The sequence below is a fragment of the Hetaerina americana genome, unplaced genomic scaffold (assembly GCF_022747635.1).
Source record: "Hetaerina americana unplaced genomic scaffold, ioHetAmer1.1.p SCAF_5, whole genome shotgun sequence".
Taxonomy (NCBI): domain Eukaryota; kingdom Metazoa; phylum Arthropoda; class Insecta; order Odonata; family Calopterygidae; genus Hetaerina; species Hetaerina americana.
Genome location: NW_027287095.1, coordinates 18121990 through 18146345, shown reverse-complemented (window position 1 = coordinate 18146345; position 24356 = coordinate 18121990). Strand labels below are relative to the sequence as shown.

Here is a 24356-nt window from a genome sequence, read left to right as displayed (position 1 = left end):
TACATCGCCTCTGCGGTGCTAGCGCGCTGCAACGTACATTCACGTCAGGAAAAAATTTTTCTCGATAATTGTAATACAAACCTTTTAATCTCTAAGTCAGTCAGGATGTCCCATCATTTTGCATTATTTATTTAGTTATTGCTTCCCAAGGGTGAAAGTATAACGTGATGTATGGCGAATAATACCCCTCCGCGGTGATGGAAGACCTGCGTCCCTCTCCCCTCCGCCACTCCCCGCCTCCCTCCTTGCCCCGCCACACACCCCACCCCCCCGCCCTTCGGAGAGGAGGCGCCCTCTGGTTGCTTCTATTTCCGTCCTCACCCACGATATGGATGAGGGTGAGGAGTTGGGCGGGCAGAGGGGTGGTTTGAGCTCCCCCCGCCTCTCGCGGATGTCGCAAGGAGCAGATACGTCGCTCCCGCTTTTCGGTCCAGGGGCGGAGAGGCTCCCGGCGCCGCCGTGTGTCAGTTGAGACTCGACCAACGCCTCTCCTCTAGTGACTGTGGGCACCTAACCTTTGCCATACCCTTGTTTACCTCTCTAACCTCATCTTACAACTTGGCGGTTCATTTTGCGGATTGTTACGAGAACTCGCGCATGGCGATTACGGATACTCTTCGAAATTCCTCCACAGGTGTGATATATTTGGGCGTAACGCTTAACTAATGCTTCTCTGAAATAATTATTAACAATGATATTTCGTTACGGTGCCATACTCATGAATCCATTTGTGTGAATGCATAAATAAATCGACGCATCTAATGGTAGGAGTCTCATCAGAGTCAATGCAGTTATTTCTCCACCGAAGTGAAATATCCATTAATATGCGAGACGCACAAACGTTTTCCGCGGTCCTCGTGGATAAGCATGCCTTTGTACTCAATCTATGTATGAATAAGTTAAGAAAATTAGAGTGCTATTGCAGCGAAAGTGACGTACTGGTGACCGGGATATCCGGTGCAGGCAGGGAGTGTGTCGTTCACGCGACCCCGGCTGCCTTTCTCGAGCTCGGCAAGTTCCTGTGTCGTCTTTGTGCGAAATCCGTCGATATTTTTAGCGTTACTGGGTTAATCCTTGAGAGTGCGAATGACTTTCGGGAAAATTTTAGTGTTTGGTGGTGTTTTGCCATACTTAACTTTTTGGTATCAAAAACTGTAAAATACAAGCCAGATCCCGGGATAATTTTCAAATCTCCCGGAGCAGTAACGCAATAAGCCTTTCCCAACGAGTTTTTCTGCCTCGATAACATACGATTAGAGACTTTTATTTTTACTTAAAAGCGATATTTGAGCTAAGATGCGATAATTGCGTATTTGTACTAAGGTTATGTAAACTATGTAAGGCTATGTGAAATTCTTTTGATCGAACGGACACGTGCATAATAAATATATATGACACAATGTTGTGCTTGACTTGACATGAGCCCAAAACTTTGGATCTTTGGAACAAAAGCTGTTATTGAAAAAATATAGAATTCCGTGGTTGGATTAACTACAGGGGATCTTCAGGCGTAGGAGGTTGCGGAGTAAGTAATTGGATTAGTCTGCTAAAGCCAAAAGCAAAATTTTTTTATCACAGGAGTGAATCAGCGCCCCTATCTCCTTCTTATTTAAGCAACGGGCGTACTTAAGGTAAAGTTTTCAAATTCTTTCTTTCACTTGGCAAAAATTGGATATATATCGTTTGGGACAGTTGTGATTTCTTTAATCCGTCCACGATCATGGAATGAGTTATGCTTTTTTGGGTCACGCTTGATTTGATAATCATGATCATGGTTAAAATCATGGAAAAAGGTTTATTCCTATCAAATTTATAGCGTCATCTTGAATTTTCTTTCGCATACAAAAACCGCACCTTTCTACTTGCAATCATTGACAGTAGAACTTCAATCCAGCATAATCTTACATTAAGGATAGATGCAACTTTTAAGGTTCATCCTTCGTCGCCAACTGTTTATTCAACAGTTGTAATTTCACCCTCGAGCGTATCAGCCATAAGAACTGTGCAGAAGTACGACATAGGAACTGAGGTGCTGGATACTCGTCCTGACAACGACCACATTAAGCGAATATGGTATATAAGACTGTTTGTCGTCTCCAGACCATAGTTCATAAAAATTAAATATTTGGTCTGTTTCCACAAAATAGGGCAGTGGGTGAGGGCAAATGAGATGTAAGGATTTGTCTCAGTAGAAAAGTATCCAGCTACGCCAGACTTTTCCCACGTTCTCCATAATCATATACTGAGATTTTGATTCAAGTTAGCTGTCATTAAACGGAGAAAAATGAAGAGAAAAGTCGCCAAAAATCATAACGTAACGCAGTGAATGAAGTTTTATGTATTGTTCTTATGATAGAAAAATTGTAAGTTTTGAGTAATGACAACATTTTGTTTTCTAAAGGTATTTTGAGTTTTAAAAACCAAAGGTAAAATATTACCTTCGTTACGTTGAAGTATCTACAGTGGTAATTTACCAATACTATTAAATATATCCGTTTTCAAAGACTTAGGAGAGAGATCGACTTGGCGATGCGAACGAATGCCTCACTCGACTATGTTTCGTTTCAATAACAAAGTCTGCTTTGTCGTTGATTCACGGCTACATGGTAGAATGGATGCACCTTAGTATTTAAAAGATACAGTAGGACATAAAACGCATATCGGCGCATTTTTACATCAGAATTAACTTTACTTTTAATATATACGTGCTCTTCACTTTTATCGTGCCGTTTCTCATTTCTTTTCTGATTGCTGTGCTTTATCAGTACACCACTGCATTATAATCGTTTGTGAGCATGTTGATCTTGGTGTTTTAACTGAAAGGGTAATTATTTCGGATGGTAAAATTATCGGTCGACCACATTAAGTTTCTTTTGGGTCTAAAGCATGAATAAACGCCAGTGCAATGACCTCAGGTCAGCATCCAGTGTTATCTTGGTGTTTTTCTTCTCCCTATACTACCAACAAGCCCTAAACAGCGCTCAATAACAATCCTAGATAACCCATGTGTTAACATTTCGATGCCTTTCTCTTCTATGTTGAACACCGGATTGTGCCTTCTGTCCTTTGATCTTTTACAGAACTTCCTTATTTGTCACCTTACCTCTTCAACTATTCTTCAACATCCGTCTCCGCAACCATAACTCAATAGAAGATGGTGTGAACTATTGGCAGTGAATATATAAGATGTCAATCCTATAGTCAATATTGAATATTTAAGAATACTCTATGCCATAAAGAAGAATACTCTATGCCAATATTTTGGTCAACCAGGTGACCATGAACTGCAGTGCGAAATTTTGACAACGGGGAAGATAACAGTAGCCAAGTAGGGAATGGCTGGTCAAGTGACTTGACCAGCCATTCCCTATTCTCCCCTTAAATCCAAGTTGAAATTGGTTAAATTGATATGTTTTTCATTTTCAAAACGGTCTTTTTCACCATCCCTATTCTGAAATATAACTTATAAATCTGATGTTAATGATAGTTCAAACTTTTCAACCTGCTGAACTCCTGAACTCCCAATATTTTATTTAATTCCTTCATTACTATCGAATTACGTTACATAGGTTTCTGAATTATTTTTTTTCATTTAGAACATTTCACAATTACTTTAGAGGAAATTGACTTCTCTAGTTAAGTCCTCCTAGCTCTCTGCCACTAATTCCATATAACCTGCGAATCTGACACTTTATTTTTACCCCTTAAAACCCCTGCCTGGAACAGCTAATTGAGCTTTTCTCATTATTGAACCTTCTAAGTCATGGCAATAATTGATTGGAACTAACGCCGTGAACAGGGTTAAGTTAGAGTTATATCCTACAGCTCAATCACAGTCATGTCACATTCAATGTTAGATTGAACATTTAAAATGCTATTGGAAATATTTTCGCATTACACATGGAAGCGCAATACTTTCATGATATGTTCAACGGAAGTTAAACCTTGATTATGTCACATAAATACCTATCGAATTAAAATACAAGGGGAGTATACGCAGCTGAAGAGGGGCCTATTGTACCGTAGGATGTTAGGCTGTGCTTTGTAAGAGAGACAGGGGATTGTCGCTGTTCCGTTTATAACCTTGTGTCCATGCAAAACCTACTTTATAAGGTGAGATACTGACATCCAACTTTACAATAAGTTCCTCTTCAATTCCAAATACTTTCTTCCTCCCTTCATTCCGTCCAACATGCATGTCTTATTCCTGACCCTTCCTCGTTTGCCCAACATGATCCCCTATTTCCCAGTCTTCAACATCCCATTGCCAATCAGAATGCTCTGCATCCATCTTTCCTACCTCCTTTTGATTTCTCTCAACAATCCCCTCTCCTCCTTCACCATATCCAGCACCTCCTTATTTGTTTTTCTTCTCCATGCACACATTTCAAAATCCTCCAATCTACGCCTGTAATCCTGCTTCAGTGACTATGTTTCCGCGCCGTACATTACTACGCTCCATATCTAAGTTTCAACGAGCCTCTTCTTAACATTCCCCTTCATGATTATGATTGTGCATACTAGGCTAGTGACTTAACACCCCCCGCCGCCGCCCTTGCGGCGGCTTGCGGAGTAGTCTGTAGATGTCCGTCATCAATTTCCTCCTCCTTGATAAATCTTCTTCACCTGACGTAATTCTTTCCCGGAACAAATCACTTATGTAATTATATTGAATTGTTATCATGTTGTTTGAATAGTCCGCGAAAAAAAAAATTATTTTTTTCCATAAAATATTTCCCTTTTCCAACATGATCTACTTTAAGCCTATAAATTTAGTTACATGCTGCTCAAGTTTTGTCGACCCGTACGACATAATGCACCGCTATAACTCTGAAAAACAGGTACTAGTTTCCACAATCACTTAGCCTGTATAGATAAAATCTCCCTGCTTGCTGCCCTTTCTTCGAATTGTAGCCAATTAGCCAAGTAAAGTAGACAAGAGAGCCAAATCCGGAGAATACGGAGCGAAATGGAGAACGATTAGGAATCGTAACTCGTGGCCAAAACACAAGGCAGCCATAGTCGCTAGTTGCAATAAAATAGTAGCAGTATTAGTTTCCGGTAGTAGGGATGGCGAATAATATGTGATAGTTTACACCGTCAAGGACAGGTGGAGATAATTCGGTAATGGTAGGGGGGTCAAGAAAGGGAGGAAGAACGGGTAGAATTTAGAGTTTTCATTAGTCTAATCCCTCTGACAGAAGCTCATAAAAGGTCCACAGTTTATTGTCCCATGGGTGGAAGATGAACAAAACTTGAAGTGCTCTTCACACAGCAATCAAGTAGAGAAAACTCTGCGACCACTGGGATACGAACCCTCCCCCTCCAAAGTGGGAGCATATTCCACTGGTTATTGCACCAACCTAATCCTCCCCCTCTCTTCCTCTAATAAATACTACTACTACTGCTGCTGTAAGAAGTGTACTTCACTGGTTCGATCATATTGAGATAACGGTTTAGACTCAAATCACCAGCTAATAAAAGGGAGTACACAGTACGATAGTACACAGTTTTAGAGAGTATTTTTTTATTTATTTTTATTTATCGACTTTATTAGGGCGAGATTGAGACTATATAGTCCTTTCTTTCACCTAACCTATATACATTACAATAAACACAATCACAAACACCCAAGACTTGGATAGAGAAAAACAACCTAGGTGGGAGTCGAACCCGCGACCTCTGGATTGGCAGTCGAGGGTGTTAACCCACCGCCAACGGGGCCTCCCAAAGGATTGAGTAGATTGAGAAGTTATGTGCGAGTGTGGTCAAAGAGACCTTCAGGACAAAGAATGATAGAAGTAACCTGAGAAACAGAAGGGCAAATTAGAAACAGAAGTATTAATAATTGAAAGAGGCTTACGAACTGTGAAAGAAACAAAATCGCCAAGCACATAATAATATGGTTAAAGGTAAAAGTTTTCTTTTGCAGTGAAACCTAGGCCTTGCCTATCCTAAAAGTGAACAGCATGAAGGGTAGACATGGGTGCATAAACCAATTCGTTGCATGGTCTCTGCCGTTGACACATGTCATAACCAATCGTTCTATAAGTCTCGGGACATCTACTTTTCAAGGTAGTGGATGTAAATATGAATTAATATAAAGTCGGGTTAATATCCCACTCAATGAGTGCCGGGACTAATTGAATGATGGGTTATAGGAGGGCGGTTCAATAAGTACCCGTGTTAGAAATGAAGAAACCATTTTTTTCAAAAATATTTTTTTTTATTTTTCAACATAGTTCCCTTTTAGAAAGATACACTTCTCCTAACGTTCCAGCCATTCTTTAACCCCTCCAAAAAATAGGATTTGTGGAACTCTCCAAAATACGCCTCTGTCTCGGCGATAACTTCCTCGTTTGAGCTAAATTTTTTTCCCGCGAGTCATTTCTTCATGTTAGGGAATAAGAAAAAGTCGCAGGGAGCCAGATCGGGTGAATACGGGGGGCGCGGCAGCAATTCATAACGTAGTTCATGCAGTTTGGCGGCGACAACTCCGGATCAGCTTGTTGTCCACCGTGACCAATCGCGGCACCCATCGGGCCGACAATTTTTTCATCGCCAACTTACCATGTAAAATATTAATTGCCGTTCCGGTCGACACAACCACGGTATCTGCTACTTCGAGCACTTTCGTTCGTCGATCAGCGAGAATCACGGCGTGGACTTTTTGAATGATTTCCTCGGTAACCACGTCTGCCGGGCGTCCTGGTCGCTCCTCATCAAAAACAGATGTTCGCCCACGTTTAAATTCGTTGAACTAACTGTGATCATAGATAGCGAAGTGTCCCCATAAACAGCATCCAACTTCACTTTTATCTCCTCGCATTTCTTCCAAAAACAAAAAGCGAATTGCCGAACGATACTGCTCTTTTTCCATCTTAGCGAAAATCACGAAACACGTCTTACTCGAATGGTTGCCAAATCTAAACTAACCTTTTAATCAGTCTGAAATTTGTTTCAGCGTCGTTTGATAGATGGCAGCAAACGATGATAACATAAACTTCCCTCAGGAACGCCTTTTGTTGACAAACACGGGTACTTATTGAACCGCCTTCATATACTTCGGGGATGTAGCAAATTACTCGTAGACACAATGAGTGGTCATAAATTTCGTAGCCACAACTGCACAGAGAAGTAAGCAGTGCGTTGCAATGATGGACAAGCATTTTTTGTCCGCCAATCTTGGATATTTTCCTTGCAGCTTGATTTTCTTATGGTCTAATGACGATGTAATACCCAACTGTCACAGTTTGGCCATTCTCCAAATTCTCCTCTGAGAATATCTGGTTGTGTATTCCTTCTGAATCCAATACATATCGTCATAACCTTCCCAGTTGAAGAAACATTCTTTGCCTTCTTAGATACAGATTCCCGCTGGCAACCCAAGGCTTGGTGTTTCTTTGTTTTAGCCGTGGAGTGGCGTATCCATATTTTTTCCAGAGTGATCAAGCGATAAATTAAGTTATGTGCCATTCTTACTTAATTAAAAAGTCGCAATTTTCCACGAAATAAGATTTATTGCGACCGGTTTCAATGTAACTACATCATTATAAGGTAGCAGTCATCACTCAGTACATATATATGGAAACAAAATAGCAAGTGAGGGGAGGGTCGTGGGAGAGAGAGGGAGAGGGAGGAAAGGTGAAAGGCAGCATGGGTGACTATGTGATATGGGGGAGGGGAAGGGGCTGGGGAAGACAAAGTAACTAGGTGCACAGTCCTTCCAAGTCCGGAGAGAACGTTGTAGCTGGTTGAAGAGGGATTTCCCGCTGCCAAAATCCAAAGGGGTGTATCCCACTGTGCGGTTCCATACTCCTAGGCCTGTGGAGAAAGAGGGTGAGGTCGGGGTTTATCCCCGTGGTCGGTGACTGGACGCATGGTCTCAATACCCAAAGAAGCACTAATTAATCATGATATTCCACCATATCACGCCTGAAACGTCTCTTTTTGTGTGTCATTCTGTTGAAACAGCTGCAAATCGGCTTCTAAACTTGCCACTGATTTCATATCTGGTCAACTGTGATCAATGGCGGCACCCATTTTGCGGATAGCTTTCTCTAGTTCATATGCTAATGGAATATACTATATTATGTACTTGTTCTCTCGAGATGCCTAAGCAATACAAATCTCACAAGCGTTCACCATTTTATCATCCATGGTTTTTATCAGTGGTTCCTGGAGTAGTGTCCTCAGCTGGACGTTCATAATGTTCAGTCACTATGCTTTTGCAGCCACCCCGAAAACTACCCAATAACCATTAAATCGAAGGTGGAGATCCAATGCAAAGTTTTTCTATCCATCTTCGGTCTTAGACGATTGGCCATTTTTAAAATTATACTTGGTCAACAGGCGACATTCTCTCTCAACCACTTAATCGGAAATCACTTGACTATCTCAATTTAAATGAACACTAAAACCAGTCCCCGCTTATAGGCTACAACTTTGACATGGTGGACAGGCTTGTGCCTTCCAATGACCCCTAAAGCTGTGCTGGCGGGAGTAATGATAATTGCTGCTGGTATGGTCACCCATAGGTCGAAGGTTAGGAGCCAGACGAATGTTGGTCCACGCATTGTCTGTTCCTCAGCGAGGCGGCTGCAAAGGTGTCTGACCCCAGTGGAGCGGCCAGTAAGGGATGGTGTCACATTAAACTGTTTGCAGATCCGTTAGCTCCTGGACGATGATAATTATGTAAACTATTCACGGCATTAATACATTTTAACTGGGTTCTAAAACTCTGCAGTGTACGTATTTCTAAATGATTTCAGAAGTATAATGTTGAACACTGAAATGTTATCATCGATTCCAGCGCAGTAAATTGAAGATCCGAGAGAGGGGGTTGCTCTCGAGGCCTCTACCCTGCGCCATGCGCCCCGATCCCCGCGTGCCCACCCTCTTGGGGGCGGTGTGGGCTCGCCTCCGGCGCCCGCCCGCGAGGGGCGCCCCACAGGCCACGTCGTCATCGGCGGAAGGAGTCCGACCTTCCTCGCGGCTCGAGTTCGACGACCACCGCGCGGTGTTCCGCCACAAGAGCACGTGGGAGCTACTCCGAGGGCTACTCGTCCTCCGGGTGTGCGGCGCCGACGCCGTCGCTGCCAACGCCCTCAAGGTAACGACGCCCCCGGCGCCCGGCACGCGGAGGATTTTATATTTCGCAAAAGAAGGGTATTGAAACTGGAAATGAAACCAAATAAGGACTCTGGAGATACAGATGAAGGCTAACACTATAATAAAAATTAGAGTGCAGGCGGAGTAGTTCATTGTACCTATCCCGGAAGTGGTTGGAACTATGATAAAAAATCTGTGGAAAAGTACGAGTCTTTCTTTTTAGTATGGATATTAAATACTTCCACGAAGTGAAGCCTGAAACCATAGAATATATGATAATTAAAACTGTAGGTAGGAGGAGAAGTGCACCAGGTTAATAAGCGTTGATAAAGGGGGGGGGAGTCAATGACATGTGCGTTGAATAAGATTTTGCAGACAACATTAGTAAAAAAGTAAAATTAAGCTTCGTTTTCTATGGCTCGGAAACCTGGTCGTTTCGACGAGCGAATGCACGTAAATAGGAGACGTTGCAAAGCAAAACCGACATTACTAGCACAGAAGACGCAGGAGAAGAAGACCGATTTCTTAAAATTAGAACTTGGAATGCTAGGACAATGTTGAGGAAAGCTAATTAGAGAACACAAAGCGAGAAATGGGAAGAGGAAATATAGATATTTTCGTAATATTCGAGGTAAGATGGAAGGATAGCAGGAGTTATAGGAATGATATTTATAGAGGTTATAGAGTAATATGCAGCGTAGGGGACGAGAGCCAACGAGGGATTTCCATAATATTGAATAAAGAGGTCGGAAGAAGCTTAGTCAACATAGGGCAAGGAACAGATAGAATATTACAAATAGAGATGAAAGCAAAACCGACAAACTTGGTTTTTGTGCAGGTGTACATGCCACCAAGCAAACATAAGAAAGAAGTAGTCGATAGGATATACAATCAGTTAGAGGACAAAATCGAGTGTATTCTTGCAGGAAAACATTTAACGGTGATGGTTTATTGGAAGACCTTTGTTAACAGTCAGAGATAAGTGGGGTAAAATAATAGTTGTAAGAGATAAGATCCAAGAGAGATGGAAAAAATGTATAGAAGAACTATAAGGTAAAGAGCTTAGGCCAATAAGCTAAGATATAGAAAGAGAATATGACGTAGACAAAGATAGATTAGGTCCAGGCACACTCGACGCTCTGATAGAAAAGGCATTACGGGAGATGAAATCAAATACGGTCGTTGGAGTAGACAATATTCCTGCGGAACTACTGAAAGGTTTAGGATAATGTGGGAGGAAGAGTCTATATGGACTAATTTGTAGAATCTATGAGAAAGAAATCGGCCCGATTACTTTGTGAGATCATTGATAGTTCCATTTCCAAAAAAGGTAAAGGCCACATCATGTTTGGGCTACAGAACAAAAGTTTGATTTCGCAGGTAGCTGAAGCGGCTCTCAGGATCATCAACAAAAGGTTGGAGAGCAGAGCAAATGTTTACTTAGGGAATGATCAGCTTAGGTCCAGAAGGGGGAAAGGCACGCGTATTGCCATTCCAGAATTGAGATTATTACTCAAGAAAAATATAGAATACAATCAGGACGTATTTGTCTGTTTCGTAGATTTCGAATAGGTGTTTGAGAAAAGGAATTGGGAAATCCTAATAGCTATATTTGAGAAAATAGGAATAGATTGGAGAGATAGGAGGCTAATTCGCAACCTGTACATTTCTCAGACTGCTCAGGTGCGAGTGGGGAACGGATGGTCCGGATGGGTATATATATATATATATATATATATATATATATATATATATATATATATATATATATATATATATATATATATATGGGATGAGTATTAATATAAATAAAAAATATTATGCAATTTTTCAGAAAGAGAAAGCCTAGGTTAAACGTTAACATAGGAGGGCGAAAACTGGAACAGATGGAACAGTTTATCTATCTCGTAAATTTTTTGGATCGAAATGATCAAAGTGTTTGGAGCATAGGGACAAGAATTGCATCACGCAAAGAAGATTTCCAGAGGAGGAGAGAATTGATGACACGTACGTTGAGTAAGGATGTTAAGAAAAGGCTAAAAAAAAGGGTCGGTGACTTTAAAAAAAACTTTTACTGTTGCGGCATCTCCCGCAGTTTCTTTGGAATAGGATAGGGATGTTGGACGGGTTGAAGGGAGGAAGTAAGTATGCAGAGATGAAGAGGGGCTTTGTGGTAGAGTACAGGTAGGATATTAGGTTGTGTTTTGATGGGAGATGTAAGAGAATTATTTGTTAGTTGTTTCCATCAAAACTTACCTTAACCAATAGATTACCTATGGTAATATTATCCAAAATTTCCCGGGATTTGCCATATACCTGCATTTTTACGGTACTAATACCAGTTGTTAGTATTAATTAACCCATTTCTCCAGCAGAACTCTTGTTGTCTTCCGGAGGTCATTCTTTTCACTTATGCCATACCCTCCTACGGGACGGAAGTGAGGACTCCCGTCACTCCTTCTACGTCTTCCTCCTTCTTACTTCTTGTCGCCTTACATGCCAGGATTTACACCATACAGATTGACCAGTTCTTCTTTTAATCATCATTGATTATATAAATGAAGCGACAAGAAAACTCTTCGACAGCACTATGCCCATTGATAAAAACCCAACCATAAAGAAATCGTTTTCTTCCTGAAAAGTGAAACCCCACCAGAAGGATTTTATTCAAAGCGAATATCTATCTCTTTTTCTCTCCACCTCACCCATTTCCATTTCTAGTCCTCATTCGTCATGGGATATGCGTATAAATTAAATAATCCCAGTCACCCGATTGTTCCAACGCGCCATTCCAAAACTGACACCACTTCTACTTTCGCGGATTTTTATTTTTTCCACTTTTGCACCCCTCATATTCCTTTGCTGAAGGGTCGTCTCCTTCAACGAGTCAATTCCCACCCCTTCAAGATGCCAACTTGATAACGACCACTGCCGACGGGACACTTTTCTACACAGTGGCTGGCGGAAAATGGTGGAAATGCCTCGTTGTGAAAGAAAACACTTTTATTTTTCAAATGAATAAGTTTTATTCATGAACTTGGTTTCCTCACAGCTTACCTGAAGATGTGACGCTGTAACGAAACCTATTTATGTCGTAAATAAAAATTTTTAATGTGGATAAGCCAAGTGTCCTCTTTCATTACCTTTTCCACCTCCTTCCCCAGCGTCGAAGGCCCCTGCCCTAATGGCGAAATACTCACCACACATTTAATGTCACAAGTAATCACTGTCGTATTCACCCCTTTAACCATTTCAATTTCATGATCTCCACCTCGCTAATCACCTTCCTAGACGTATATATCGCTCTTCTGAAGACATTATTCACCTGTGTTTCCATAAAATCCACCAGCACACAATAAAACTTTGAAGGAAGAATGTCCAGAAGGTAATTTACGTTTCGGCCTAGCGCGGCGGTGGGTAGGGCTAGAGCCAGCCAGCATCTTGGTGTCTAAAGGTCCCTACACTCAGTACGCATCTTTCTGTAGTAGTATGCAGACTATGGTTCTTCTACTTATCCTAATTTGAACTGTTAAAATGTGCGCTGAAATAGAAAATCCCGCGAGTTGTGAAATGCAATGTGTAGTTAGGTTTTTACTGGCAAAAAACCACAAGGCAATTGAAATTCAAGGAGAAATTTGCAAAGTGAAATGGAGTGAATACGGAGGCAGTGAATGAAGTAAATGAAGATTTTGATTCGAAAATAATGAGTGAAGGCGGAGTGAGGCAGTGATGCGTACAGTCTTAAAATGGCCGCACCAATGTTCACGACGAGGACCACAGTGGTCGTCCTAGTCTTGCGACTGCAGTGGTTCGCCTAGCCTCGTGACAGATGCACTTACGATGAAAATCAAAGAAAAAATCCGTGAAAATTGCCGATTTACGATTGCGGATCTCTCACTAGACGTGGCTTGCAACACAATGTGCTTTGAAAGTTACGCAGAATTGTATGCTGGTGTAAACAAGTTGTTAGAATGTAAGGCGGTTGATTTCTTCAGAGATGGAAACATCTTTTGTATCGTTTTCATAAATGCCTTAATTTGAATAGTAGAAAATTAATTTAAGAATTTGCATTAAGAATGTACTTTTCTCGTCCTTATATTCATATATTATTTCAAAATTTAAGTTAAACTCTGGATAAACTTTCTGGGTAAACACCTCTGCCGCCATTCTTTATCCCATAAACTACGTCAATTCAATCTCTCCTCCTGCAAAATTTACTTTCCCGGAGTTTATATAATGTGCTTGTTTTGACCCGCGTGCGCTATGCCACGCGATGTGCCAATTCCCTTTCAAGATCTTCCGGCTGGGCCACCGTCTTCTGGGCGAAAGGGTTCTGGGCTGGCTCCTCCGGCCCACTGTGTACGCCCAGTTCGTGGCCGCGGGTGGGCGGAGGGACGGTACCCCGCCGACAGAGCGAGAGGACCTGGAGGCGGCCGCCGCCTCCTTGGAAACCCTCGGACTGAGGCTGATGGTGGCGCCGACGCTGGAGGGTGATGTGGGCGAGGGTGGAAGGTCAGTGCTCACTTGAAACCACTTGGGTCGCCGGGGGGTAGCCCCTGGCCCAGGCCGCCATCTTCAGCCAGGGGAGAGAGGAAATCAGTACCAATTTCCTCTCTGAATGAAACGCTTTTCTCTTATCTGCCTGCATTCGCGCTCTTTAGTTAAACAAGAAAAGCATACAAGCTTTAAATGTTTAAGATACTTTTGAAAATTTTGTTTCTTGTTATATCAGAATTACATGAGGGAAACTTTAGCCTAACAACTCTCTCAACAGACAAGGGCAAACATTCAACATTACGGTGAAAAATCACCAATTTAATGGTTAAATTGTAATTGTTAATATCCTCTTTTTCCTTTTTGCAATTTCAATGGGAATATATCCATTGAAAAACAATTTACCATTTCATCTTGGGATAAATTATTTCCCTTATACTGGAATTCAATCCAAAACGGTCTGGTTGCCTTGCTATTGATTCTTGATCTCTTTCTTTCCTTGTTATAACCTCATATGTATTGACTAACGTTGGTTTGCATGGCAAAAGTTAGTATTCAGAAACCCAAAAATAATTAAAATTTTCAATTGATTAACATTTCCTATGCCGTTGTTCTTGAGCAAGTATCCTTCTTCATAACCAGGTAGTTGGATTGTCGTGGTAGACCAGTGGTAGAGTGCTGGTGTACCAGCCGAATGGCCTGGGTTCCATTATGGGTCTCGCCTCTGGGCACCTCATGGTTCACCCAAGCTCTTTAAGTTTTTCAGGTGGCAGATCTTCCAGATGAAACCACGGACAGTTCAGGGGAAGGAGCTAGCCACCCTTATTATTCTTATGTGTGAATGTCACACTCTGTATAGGTCTTTAATATTAAATCTGCTTCCCCCTATCCTATAAAATCTACCATTGAGTCGATTACTGTGGTTCGAATTGGTGTAATCTATGGACAACCAAAAATGGAACCCAAGACTTCACACCACCCATCCCACCACAAATCACCTCACTCCAGTCGTAGGCATTGATGAAAAAATATCATTATAATTACTTTTGGGACTACCCTGCATGTTTATGCGTAGAATGGTGTTGTACGGCACAGAAACTAAGTTGCTAAAGCGAGGTGATAGGGGTGGATTAGAGGCTTTTGGGATAAGGGTGTGGAGAAGAATGGAAAAAGTAAAATGGAGAGAATGGAAAACACAAGAAGTGGCATTAGGCATGGTAGGGAATGAGAGAGCGTCTCTGAAAGAAGTCCAAAGGCATGAAGGATGGATGAAGAGAATTTTGATTGGTAATGGGATGTTGAAAAATTTGATTGAGGGAAGAACGTTAAGTAATTAAGGAAAAGAGTAGGCATTTTGTTAGGAATGAAGGGTGGTAAAATGTATTCAGAATTGAAGACTAGTACAATGAAGTGTGGTGTGTCATATTGAAGGAATACAAGTATTGCTTTGTATTGCATACCTGTATTAAAGATGCAAATAAATCTAGACATAAGTTGCCTTCCATACAAATCCTACCTTAAATGGTATCCTACCAAATGATGATTACATTCATTTCTCAAGTATTTGCTAAAGTGAAAACATTTGATCTGTGTATCTCCTACAACTGAGAAAACCATATTTTGGTCCTTTGGTTTTTTTCAGTGATACTTTCCAACTTAACCAGTTGCATTTTTACTAACTCTTTATCCAGGAAATTCTTAAGATATAATTATGCTATATCACCTATTTCATTTTGCCTTTTAACAAAGGAACAATCATTGTTCATCTGCCATTACTACCATATATGCCAGCAGATTTTCTACAAAACTCTTACTCTTGTCACAATCTCATTTGAACTTATTCCAACTTCCCAAGTCTATATTAAATATTATTTTTATTCTATAAATATATACTTGTTTTTATTTCAAAAAAAGTATGAATATTTGTATAATAAATCAATATAGACAGGGATCAAATGGAATTTTAAGCTAAACTATAAGGAAGGTATTATTTAATGTGTCCATTAGTAGGTGTACCAAGGTACTTAGTAGCTAGTCAATAACTTCTCAGTAGACCTATTATAGTATCTAATTGGATGCTAATTACATAAAGTAGGAAAGAATATTAAAATATATAGTTATTATAGGTCAAGGAAATATTTTTGCTCTTGTGATCTGCTCGATTCCTTCTTCCCCACCTCTCTTGTGTTCATCTTTTATATGTATTCCTATCCTTTTTCATTATGTCTATTTCCATATGAATGAATGTAAAATATATAGTTAGGTATTCAAAACTTTCTCAGCCTATGCATTATTCATACATACGTATAATATTTATTCAGACAATTATGAGCTGAGTTCGACCACAATGAAAATATAGTTAGTTTATAAAAGACTAAATATTCCCATAATTTAGGTACATTTTGGTAAATAAAGAACTGTCACAGTGTATACCCTGAATGTGGATCCCTTGAGTATGCATTACACATCATTGAAAATTTTGAATGCTCGTATTTTATAAACATACTCTTTTTATCCTTCCTAGGGATGATCTCTACAACAGAAATCTACAGGAATTGCTACAGCTTGCTGAGTGGGCATGGGAATTTGGTGGTGGGGGATGTCAGAGGAAACCATGCCTGCAAGTCAAAGCCACTGCCTTGCTTTCTGCTGATGTTTTAGTAAGAAATGAATGCACAACAAGACTAAACTCATCAAATTCTAAATAAATTAAAGTTAATTACTGATCAACCACATTGCAGTGGCAATAATATTCAGAGTAAGAACTGGCAAATCAGCCATCATATAATGTACGTATAAACCTAGAAATTTTACCAGCTGTGATATCATTGGAGGTTAATTTCACTTATTTATAAGTATTCCATTTAATTTCATTTAATCAATCATCTTTCCATTGCTTTCCGATGTTGCACTGGTGTTCTTTGTCAGCGTGCATAGAACAATACTTCGGGAAAATTGCCTACTTTTAAAATTTGAATAGAAATTAATGGAAATATTATTTCCAATTTTTTTGCAAAATACTTTCCATGATCAAAAGAAAATATTAGCCAGGCACTATGATGAGTCATGTGAGTTGGAGAAAATTAAGCTGGTAAATACGTTGGCAGCCACAGCGTTGACCACATCTGAAACTACTGTGGCTTCATGTGGAATTGCAGCGTTGAGTCAAGATTTAAATGAAGCCATCTACAAGGGTGTAAGAAGATTAGGACATCTAGGTATGAGGCATAATTTATAATTAGTTTGTTTTGAATACATTTTTTTAAATATTAGTTATTACACTTTGTATTGTCAAAGTGATCCTTTGAAGCAGTTTTCCTTTGTGTTTTGAATGCAAAGAATTAACATAATTTGTAGGTTAGGCATATGGTATTACTAACATATATCATATTCACCATTTACCTTTAGTTTGTTTAGGTGAATGAATGTTAAAAGATAAACAATTTATAATTAATGATGTTATTCAGATAATGATGTTATCAATCCATATTATATAATTTCTTTTATGAATGAGAGTACATGGCGATTAAACCCCCAGTAATAGAGGTTAGGTCAAAAAACAAATTGGCTGGCTATATCCCTATAATTTGCAGCCTCATGCCCAATAAGCCACAAAAATGTCAAAATGTGTTTCTCAAAGCGATTTTCTAAAGTTATATTGTTTCCCCAAATGTAGTGGCAATGAGGGTAATAGATGTAAGTGCCTATCCATAGAGCAGGTCATATGATGCATGTAAATCATTTGCCAAATGTTGCATTTCAGGTGCAGCTGCCCAGAGGAGAGGCATGACTCTATTATTGGATGCAGAATATAGCTACGTTAATGGGGCTGTAAGCCTATTAGCTTTAGCAGCGATGTCAGTGTACAATAAAGATCTCCCTATTGTGTGCAACACAATTCAATGCTACTTCAAGGTAAAGCACTCACTTACTGCTCAAGTGCCAATATTATAATGGTAGAACTAGCAATCAAGGTAAATGAACTGTGCAACACATTCTCAGTTTATTGTGTTTTTAGGAGGCCAAAAGCAATTTAGAGAGGGAACTCAAGATTGCTGAACACTTGGGACTGTGCTATGGAGCCAAAATTGTAAGAGGGGCTTACTTGGAACAGGAGAGGAGTATTGAACTGAAAAATGGTCCATCGCTAACATGTTCATCACATGAAGAAACAGGGCAGAATTATAATCAGTGAGTGTAAAAAGTTTGTTTAAAAATGCAATGATTAAACAATTATTTGCTAGTCAATCACACAATTTTATAAAGGTATTCTACTGTTGAAGGTAGGGTTTTGGGTGGATATAACTATCATTCTAATCCTAACCCAACAGATATCCAAAGAAACTGTGGGAGAGCAACAGTAACTTTTAACGGAGTCATCCACTAATATGCATTTCAATGCAACTATTTCAGAGTATAAAAATCATTTGCCTTGACTGAGATTGTTGCACTAACCTAACAGGACAAAACATGGTATACTAAAATATAATAGGTCCTCCTTCAAATCCAGACACTTCCTTCCTCCCTTCATTCCATCCTAGTACCTTCCTTGTTTGCCCAACAATCTCCCATAAATATCACAACCTTAAAAATTTAAATGTCGATCAGAATACTCTGCATGCAGTTTGCTCCCTTATGATTTCTAACAACAATTCCCTTTCCTCCCCCACCATGCTTAGGACTTCCTCATTTGTTTTACCTTCTTATCCACTTAATCATCTCCATCCTTCTACACACCCACATTTCAGAAATCTTCACCTTTTACCTATCATCAGTGTCCTGTGTTCCTATTTTACCCCAAATGCCCCTTTCATTGGCCCATCCTTCTCATCTTGAAATAGGAATCATATCTTCGACCCACCGTCTCCTTTCCACAGAGTGAAACATCTCTCCCCATTGTGAAAAATGTAACCCACCCCTGACTGTTAGTTATATACTAATTGAGTGTGGGGAATGGCAAGCTATGCATCATGGACTAGATTGCCTGGGAAAGAGATTCAATTTATGGAGACAGCCATGTTGGAGAGAGTTTTAGAATTGATGACCAAATGTGGTCTTTTGTGCCTTTAATATAAGTTAAAGTATAATTTAATATTTCCCTTATTATAAATTATTATTACTTTAAAGGAACTATACCTTTATCCTAATTTAAAGAAATCAAGTGTGTGATTTAGTAATCTGATGGGATTCATAATATATGGGTTGTGTGCTGTGCAACATGATGTCGATGTGGCTGTACTCCAATTATTCCCACACCAAAGGGTTAACATTTGGGCTCGTTTGCATTTCAGGGTTGTATCTCGCTTCCTGATGCATGCTGCTGGAAAGCCGGCCAGCCGATGTCTAGTGATCATTGCGACACACAACGAGGCTGCCATTTGCTATGCCATTGATGCCCTCCATGCCCTTGGCCTCTCGCCCCTCAGCGGCCCTGTTGCCTTCGCGCAAATCTATGGAATGGCTGAGCAGATCTCCATGCCCCTAGGTGAGGGGTCAGTGGCATGCCTACCATGTTTGCATTGTTCTTGTTAACTTACTTTTCTCCATAACAAGTATATTTAAAATGGCATTTTGAGTTGAATTTAGCCCGTTTTTAATCAACAGTTACACTCTGATGAGAAATTCAAGTTGTTCCTCTAAAGTGATGGAGAGCTACTGCACTGTAATTGAGTTTTTAGCAAGCTTAAAAAGCACAATGATCAACCCAAAGATGGTGAGAGGGATGGGCTCATATAAGCAGAGATTATGGCTAACTACCCTGTGCGGTGGGGGGGGGGGAAGAAGGAAGTGGTTGTTACTAGCTCTTGGGCATTGGGGGTCCCATTTATCTGGGGTCTTCCAAGGGGGATAATATGAGCCAGGGAATGACGTCACACAGCTAGAGTACCCATGAAAGACCTGCCCAGAGTCTGAACGAGGGATCCTCGGGATAGGAGGTGACCAATCGCCCTCTGCCCGCCCAGTTGACATGCTGACCGGAGTAAATTTAAATATCTGGATATTTAAGAAAAGACTACTGCATTTCATATGCATTATTCCTCTTTTTGAATTATATATGAAACAGCAGTTAAGCTGACCATCGCCAGGCTACGTAATTTATCCATAGAGCTTCTCCATTTTATTCATAATTCACACTGAACTACAGTGCAAGTAGTTACTAAGCACATATTTTCCTAATTCTTAAGTTTCCCATAATTCTATGCATTAATATCCATTATTGAAATTGTCTACTGTTGCAATGTACTCCTTCACTAGTCACATGGGCAGATTGCTGGCAAGATGATATAGGTGCTCTAACCCATGAAAATAATTACATGCCTAGTCGAAATAAAGTGAAAGAAACTTTTTTAAATACATGGAATGCCTACGGTCACCTCAAGCTACGCCTAAGTTTCCAAAATATAATGCCCCTTTGCTCAATAATTAAACTTGGATTAGTACAATGAAATAACCTATTTTTATATTTTGAAATGGTTATAAATGAATTCAGCTTTGAGGAGAAATATTTGAATGCACATAATGATAAAATTTCATCAATCAAAAATAGGAAAAACTAAACATTGTAAAAATAAGGGTTAGAAAATAAATGATTCCGATTTGAGACTGATTTAAAAAGGCAATCGACAGAGTGAATCATGTACCATTAAAGGTAGAAGTAGTCGGGAGTAGCTTCCGAAAATTTTTTGTCACAGATAATTTAAGTATGGGTAGCAGATTACAGTAGGAAGTGAGAGGCAGCAAAATAAGACAAGGGAGAATATCACTTTTGGTTAGGATGTATAAGGGGAGTAAATGGGAAGAGAGCCATTAGAAGGGCTAAAGGTAGGAATGAAAGTAAGTGGGGAAATGATCTAGATGGATTTGACAGGAGTTTTGGGAAGATAAACAAATAAGTCCAGTGGCATAAATTAGAGCCAATAAAAAAGTTCACCTATTTAGGAAGTGTCTTTGGCAAAGGTGGGCAAAGCAGTTAGGGCACAGAAAGAAGAATGCATTGGGTGAAAAAGATTTTACAAAGGAGTTGATGACAAAGATCTTGAGTAAATATGAGGAGAAGAGTGACTAGTGAAAGTTCAGGGAGGAAATAAGGTTGTTGATAGAAATCCAATGAAAGAATGGCAAATAGGGTGCAGGGGATTTAAATAGTGATAGAATGTTGAAGACTGCAATCTAGGGGAGAATGCCGGACAAAGACAAAGAGTGAGAGGAAAAGTATAGGAATTTTCGATGCAATGATGGGAGGTAACAGCTGTGAGGAGTTGAAGATTTGCCCATTGGAGTGTGGGAGGTTCTGGGATTTAGGTTTGTGTCTGGCGAGTATTAGTACAACTGTATTAGTACAAGAGTATTAGTACAAAACTAAATAAATAGTCCCTTAGCTAAACTAAACAGCCTGCAACAGAAAGTAATAATTTTTTTGGAAAGCAGTCACACCTCGATGGATAAAAAATTTTGCCATTTGATACATTAAGTTTCTGCCACTTGAGGCAGTGTGTCAACCATTGTTTTCACCTTCTGGTCGCTCTTGCAGTGAGGGGCGGATACGTGGTGTACAAGTCGGTTCCCGCGGGTGGGCGCCTGTGGCAGGTGCTGCCCTACCTGGCGCGCCGCGCGGCGGAGAACAGGTCTGTGCTCCGCGGGGCGAGGAGGGAGAGGGAACTGCTGCAGCAGGAACTACTCTGGAGGCTCCGGGGTCGATGGCGGGTGGTTCCCGGGTGACCGCTCTGAGTCTCCGGAGCTCAAACGACGGCTGGGCGATCTGCAGTGCCATTAAAATTAAGAGTGGCACCTTCGCCACTGCTTCCATGGCTACCAAGGAGTAAACTCGCTCTGCAGAACGTGAAGGATTTGGAAGAATTGAATGTGAAAATAAATACTCATGTCTCAACAGAATCGCCAACTTATTCTTTTGGACAGCAAACTCCATGAGTCCATTTTGCATGTTTTTGGGAGATTTGGAGTAAATTTGTCCCCCTCTCTGTGCATATTTCTCTCCTAACTTAAAACCCTTACAAGGTATCTAGACACGAGCGGCAAATCGCCTGGCTCGTCACATAGTTGATGAACATTTTCAGTGTACAAATTGTACCTTATATATATTATTGACTGGATACTTGCCTATATGTCAGAGCATCGTCAGCCAATAGACAAAGTTAACTGGAAACCTGAGATAAAATGTATTTCATGTTTAAAAGGAACAATAGCCAACCATTTGAACGTATATAATTTCATTGAATATTTATGGCTTCCGGAATGGCATCTCTCCCCCATCAAAGGACGGACTCCGAGCGGCCCCTCGATCACTCCGCCGCATATAGTATTCGGATGAATCTGTGCGGCCCCATTGGTGTGGCGAGTTAAAGAAATAAAAAATTTCTTTAGGCTACTTTGTCGTACAAATTCATGTCACTGACCTGCTTAACAAACAAAAAAAATCCACTAGCTATTATAGATAACTATTCAAGCCACCCCCCCCCCCCCTCTTTCCCACGACAAATGACTAATGATGGCTTGCCGGTTGGACCAAAGATACTTCTAAATTGATATTGATAACATCTGCAAGAATTTAATATTATTAATGTGCTGCTCTGAGATTTTATTTCCGATCAACAGTAACCCGAGCCTTTAATTTTTATGTTCCGTTTTATGTCATTATGAGTTAAACAAGTGAGTGATGTAGAGGCTTTCAAGTTTAAATTTAGTGACACTGGAGTTATTTCAAAGTATTTCATTTCTCTTTCTTTCCATGATTCTTCCTTTTCGAGTATTATCTTCAGTAGAAGGTCATCAGATTAAATGTAATATTGTCTAGAAAATTCTTAAATTCAGCCTGCTGATATTCAGCCTTCTTGTCAATCCAGTTAATACATCTCAATTCCATTTTCTAACCCACCTACCTTGCCTTTTTCTTTTTGAATCGGTCGATGCCCTTCATAAAAACTAAATTTTGATGAGTCCGCATCCGCTCTCGCGAACCTGTGCAAATAGATCACGATGTTCCTAAATCTTTGTCTAACCACAATATAATATAACTGATACCTTTCGGAGTAACCCAGTATTTACCATGGATACTTATGTCTTTTTTTACGTGTCTAAACTAAGTGTTTGTGATGACTAACCCCTTTCTCATGCAGAATTCAATTGCTTTCTCCCCGGGGTCATTCCTCCTCCCTTAACCGTATTAGTCTACCTCACAACCATATTATTCCCACATCACTATAAAGTGTTTCCCTTCCAGGAACATCCGCGATTATATCCTCTAACGGATCGTATACCATATTGACTTCTTCCTCCTTATGATGGCTAATTGACATGCATTATTCAGGTTCAGGCAATTAGAGTTAAACTTAAAAAATGCTTAGTGATGAATTTTTGGGAAAAGAGCAATTCCCTCGAGAATGCATACTGAATCGGGAACACCGAAATGGAATTGTAGACTAATTTAAATACCTAGATGTTACCCTCCCTCATGATCTCTCCTGGGTAAAACACATGCAAAGAAGATGTGGACAAGCTAACGAAAAAGTAGGCTTTATTAGAAGAATGCCAGGTAAATGTAATGAAAAGGTCCAAGATAAACGTTATCTCTCGCTGGTTACTTTGGTAGGCCTGTAGGCCTCATTTAGAATATGCTGCAAGGATATGGGATCCTCACAAAATTGGATAAAATGGCAATTGGATCGCGTGCAGCATAGAGGAGCTAGATGCGTGCATCGCTGTTATGATATACTTAGTAGTGTATCCACAATATTAGAGCAGCTAGGCTAGAAGTCACTCACGGAGCGTAGTTTAAATTACAGATTAAAATCTCTTGCATAAATTTGAAGGACATCTCTTAAGCAGTGATGAGGAAATGTATTAATACCCCAATCGGACTACGGTAGGAGAGATCATTTCGATAAAATTAGAGAGATCAAGTGTAGAATAGATGATTTAAGTTCCATTTTTTTCCACGAACGATGAGGGATCAGAAGAACATTGTCCGACCGTAGTCTCATTTCTTCGTCAATCCTAGCATTCAGGTAAACGTAATTCTTGCTCCCCAGGCTGAAAAGTATGCGCCGACAGTCGTCGAGATGGCTGGGCGTGTGTATTAGGTAAAAAATCACGACTTTAATGAGAAATAAAATATTTCCTCCACTGCAGAATAAATTTGTACCTCCTTGATAAATTAAAAGGTGATAAACCTGTAGGGATATTCGAGAGGTGGTAACTTTAACACTATGAAACAGATTAAATAAAATAAAATGTTTTGAGTAAAAACGTAGATTAATGAATTAAGGTAATAACCAAATGTTATCAATCATCTCTAGTTAAGAAAATAGTACAGTGTCATCGAGAATGAAAAGATTTTATATTTAGATACATCTACTTAGATATTTGGATTAAATATACCGACATAACTAAACATGGAAATAAACCTTAAAATGCCTAACTGAACCTCTCACCGGAAGGTAATGGCTTCAATCGCCACATTCCTGGCGAATTCCGATGGAAATGGCTACCATAACTTTGCGGTTCTCTCAAATTCCTTCGGGGAAACCTAAATATTGATCGCAGATGCACTGTGTTACGCCCATATGACATACTCCTCGCCTAGTTTTTAGTACCAAGTTTCACTGAAAACAACTAGCAATATTCTGACCTCAACTCTCCCGCTTTTGATACGACAAGAAGTGTCAAGCTGAACTACGGTCGATTCGAATTTTGATTGACAAACCATAATGAAGTGAATTAATTGTTTCCATGTA

At 40.0% G+C, this 24356-nt stretch overlaps 1 protein-coding gene across 2 annotated transcripts; it reads left to right on the top strand.

Moving 5' to 3' along the window:
- The first annotated feature begins 445 nt into the window (after positions 1-445).
- On the top strand, positions 446-21818 carry LOC139693827 (hydroxyproline dehydrogenase-like). 2 transcript variants are annotated; one of them, XM_071592127.1, is made up of 9 exons: positions 446-634; positions 8818-9112; positions 13406-13623; positions 16130-16265; positions 16643-16823; positions 17369-17520; positions 17624-17796; positions 18897-19090; positions 21137-21818. In XM_071592127.1, exons 2-9 carry the CDS (start codon positions 8870-8872, stop codon positions 21322-21324), a joined length of 1485 nt encoding a protein of 494 aa, XP_071448228.1. In that variant the 5' UTR covers positions 446-634; positions 8818-8869; the 3' UTR covers positions 21325-21818. The 2 variants fall into 2 exon arrangements, with proteins under 2 accessions (XP_071448228.1, XP_071448227.1); XM_071592126.1 differs by having other exon boundaries at positions 8813-9112.
- The last annotated feature ends 2538 nt before the right edge of the window (positions 21819-24356 follow it).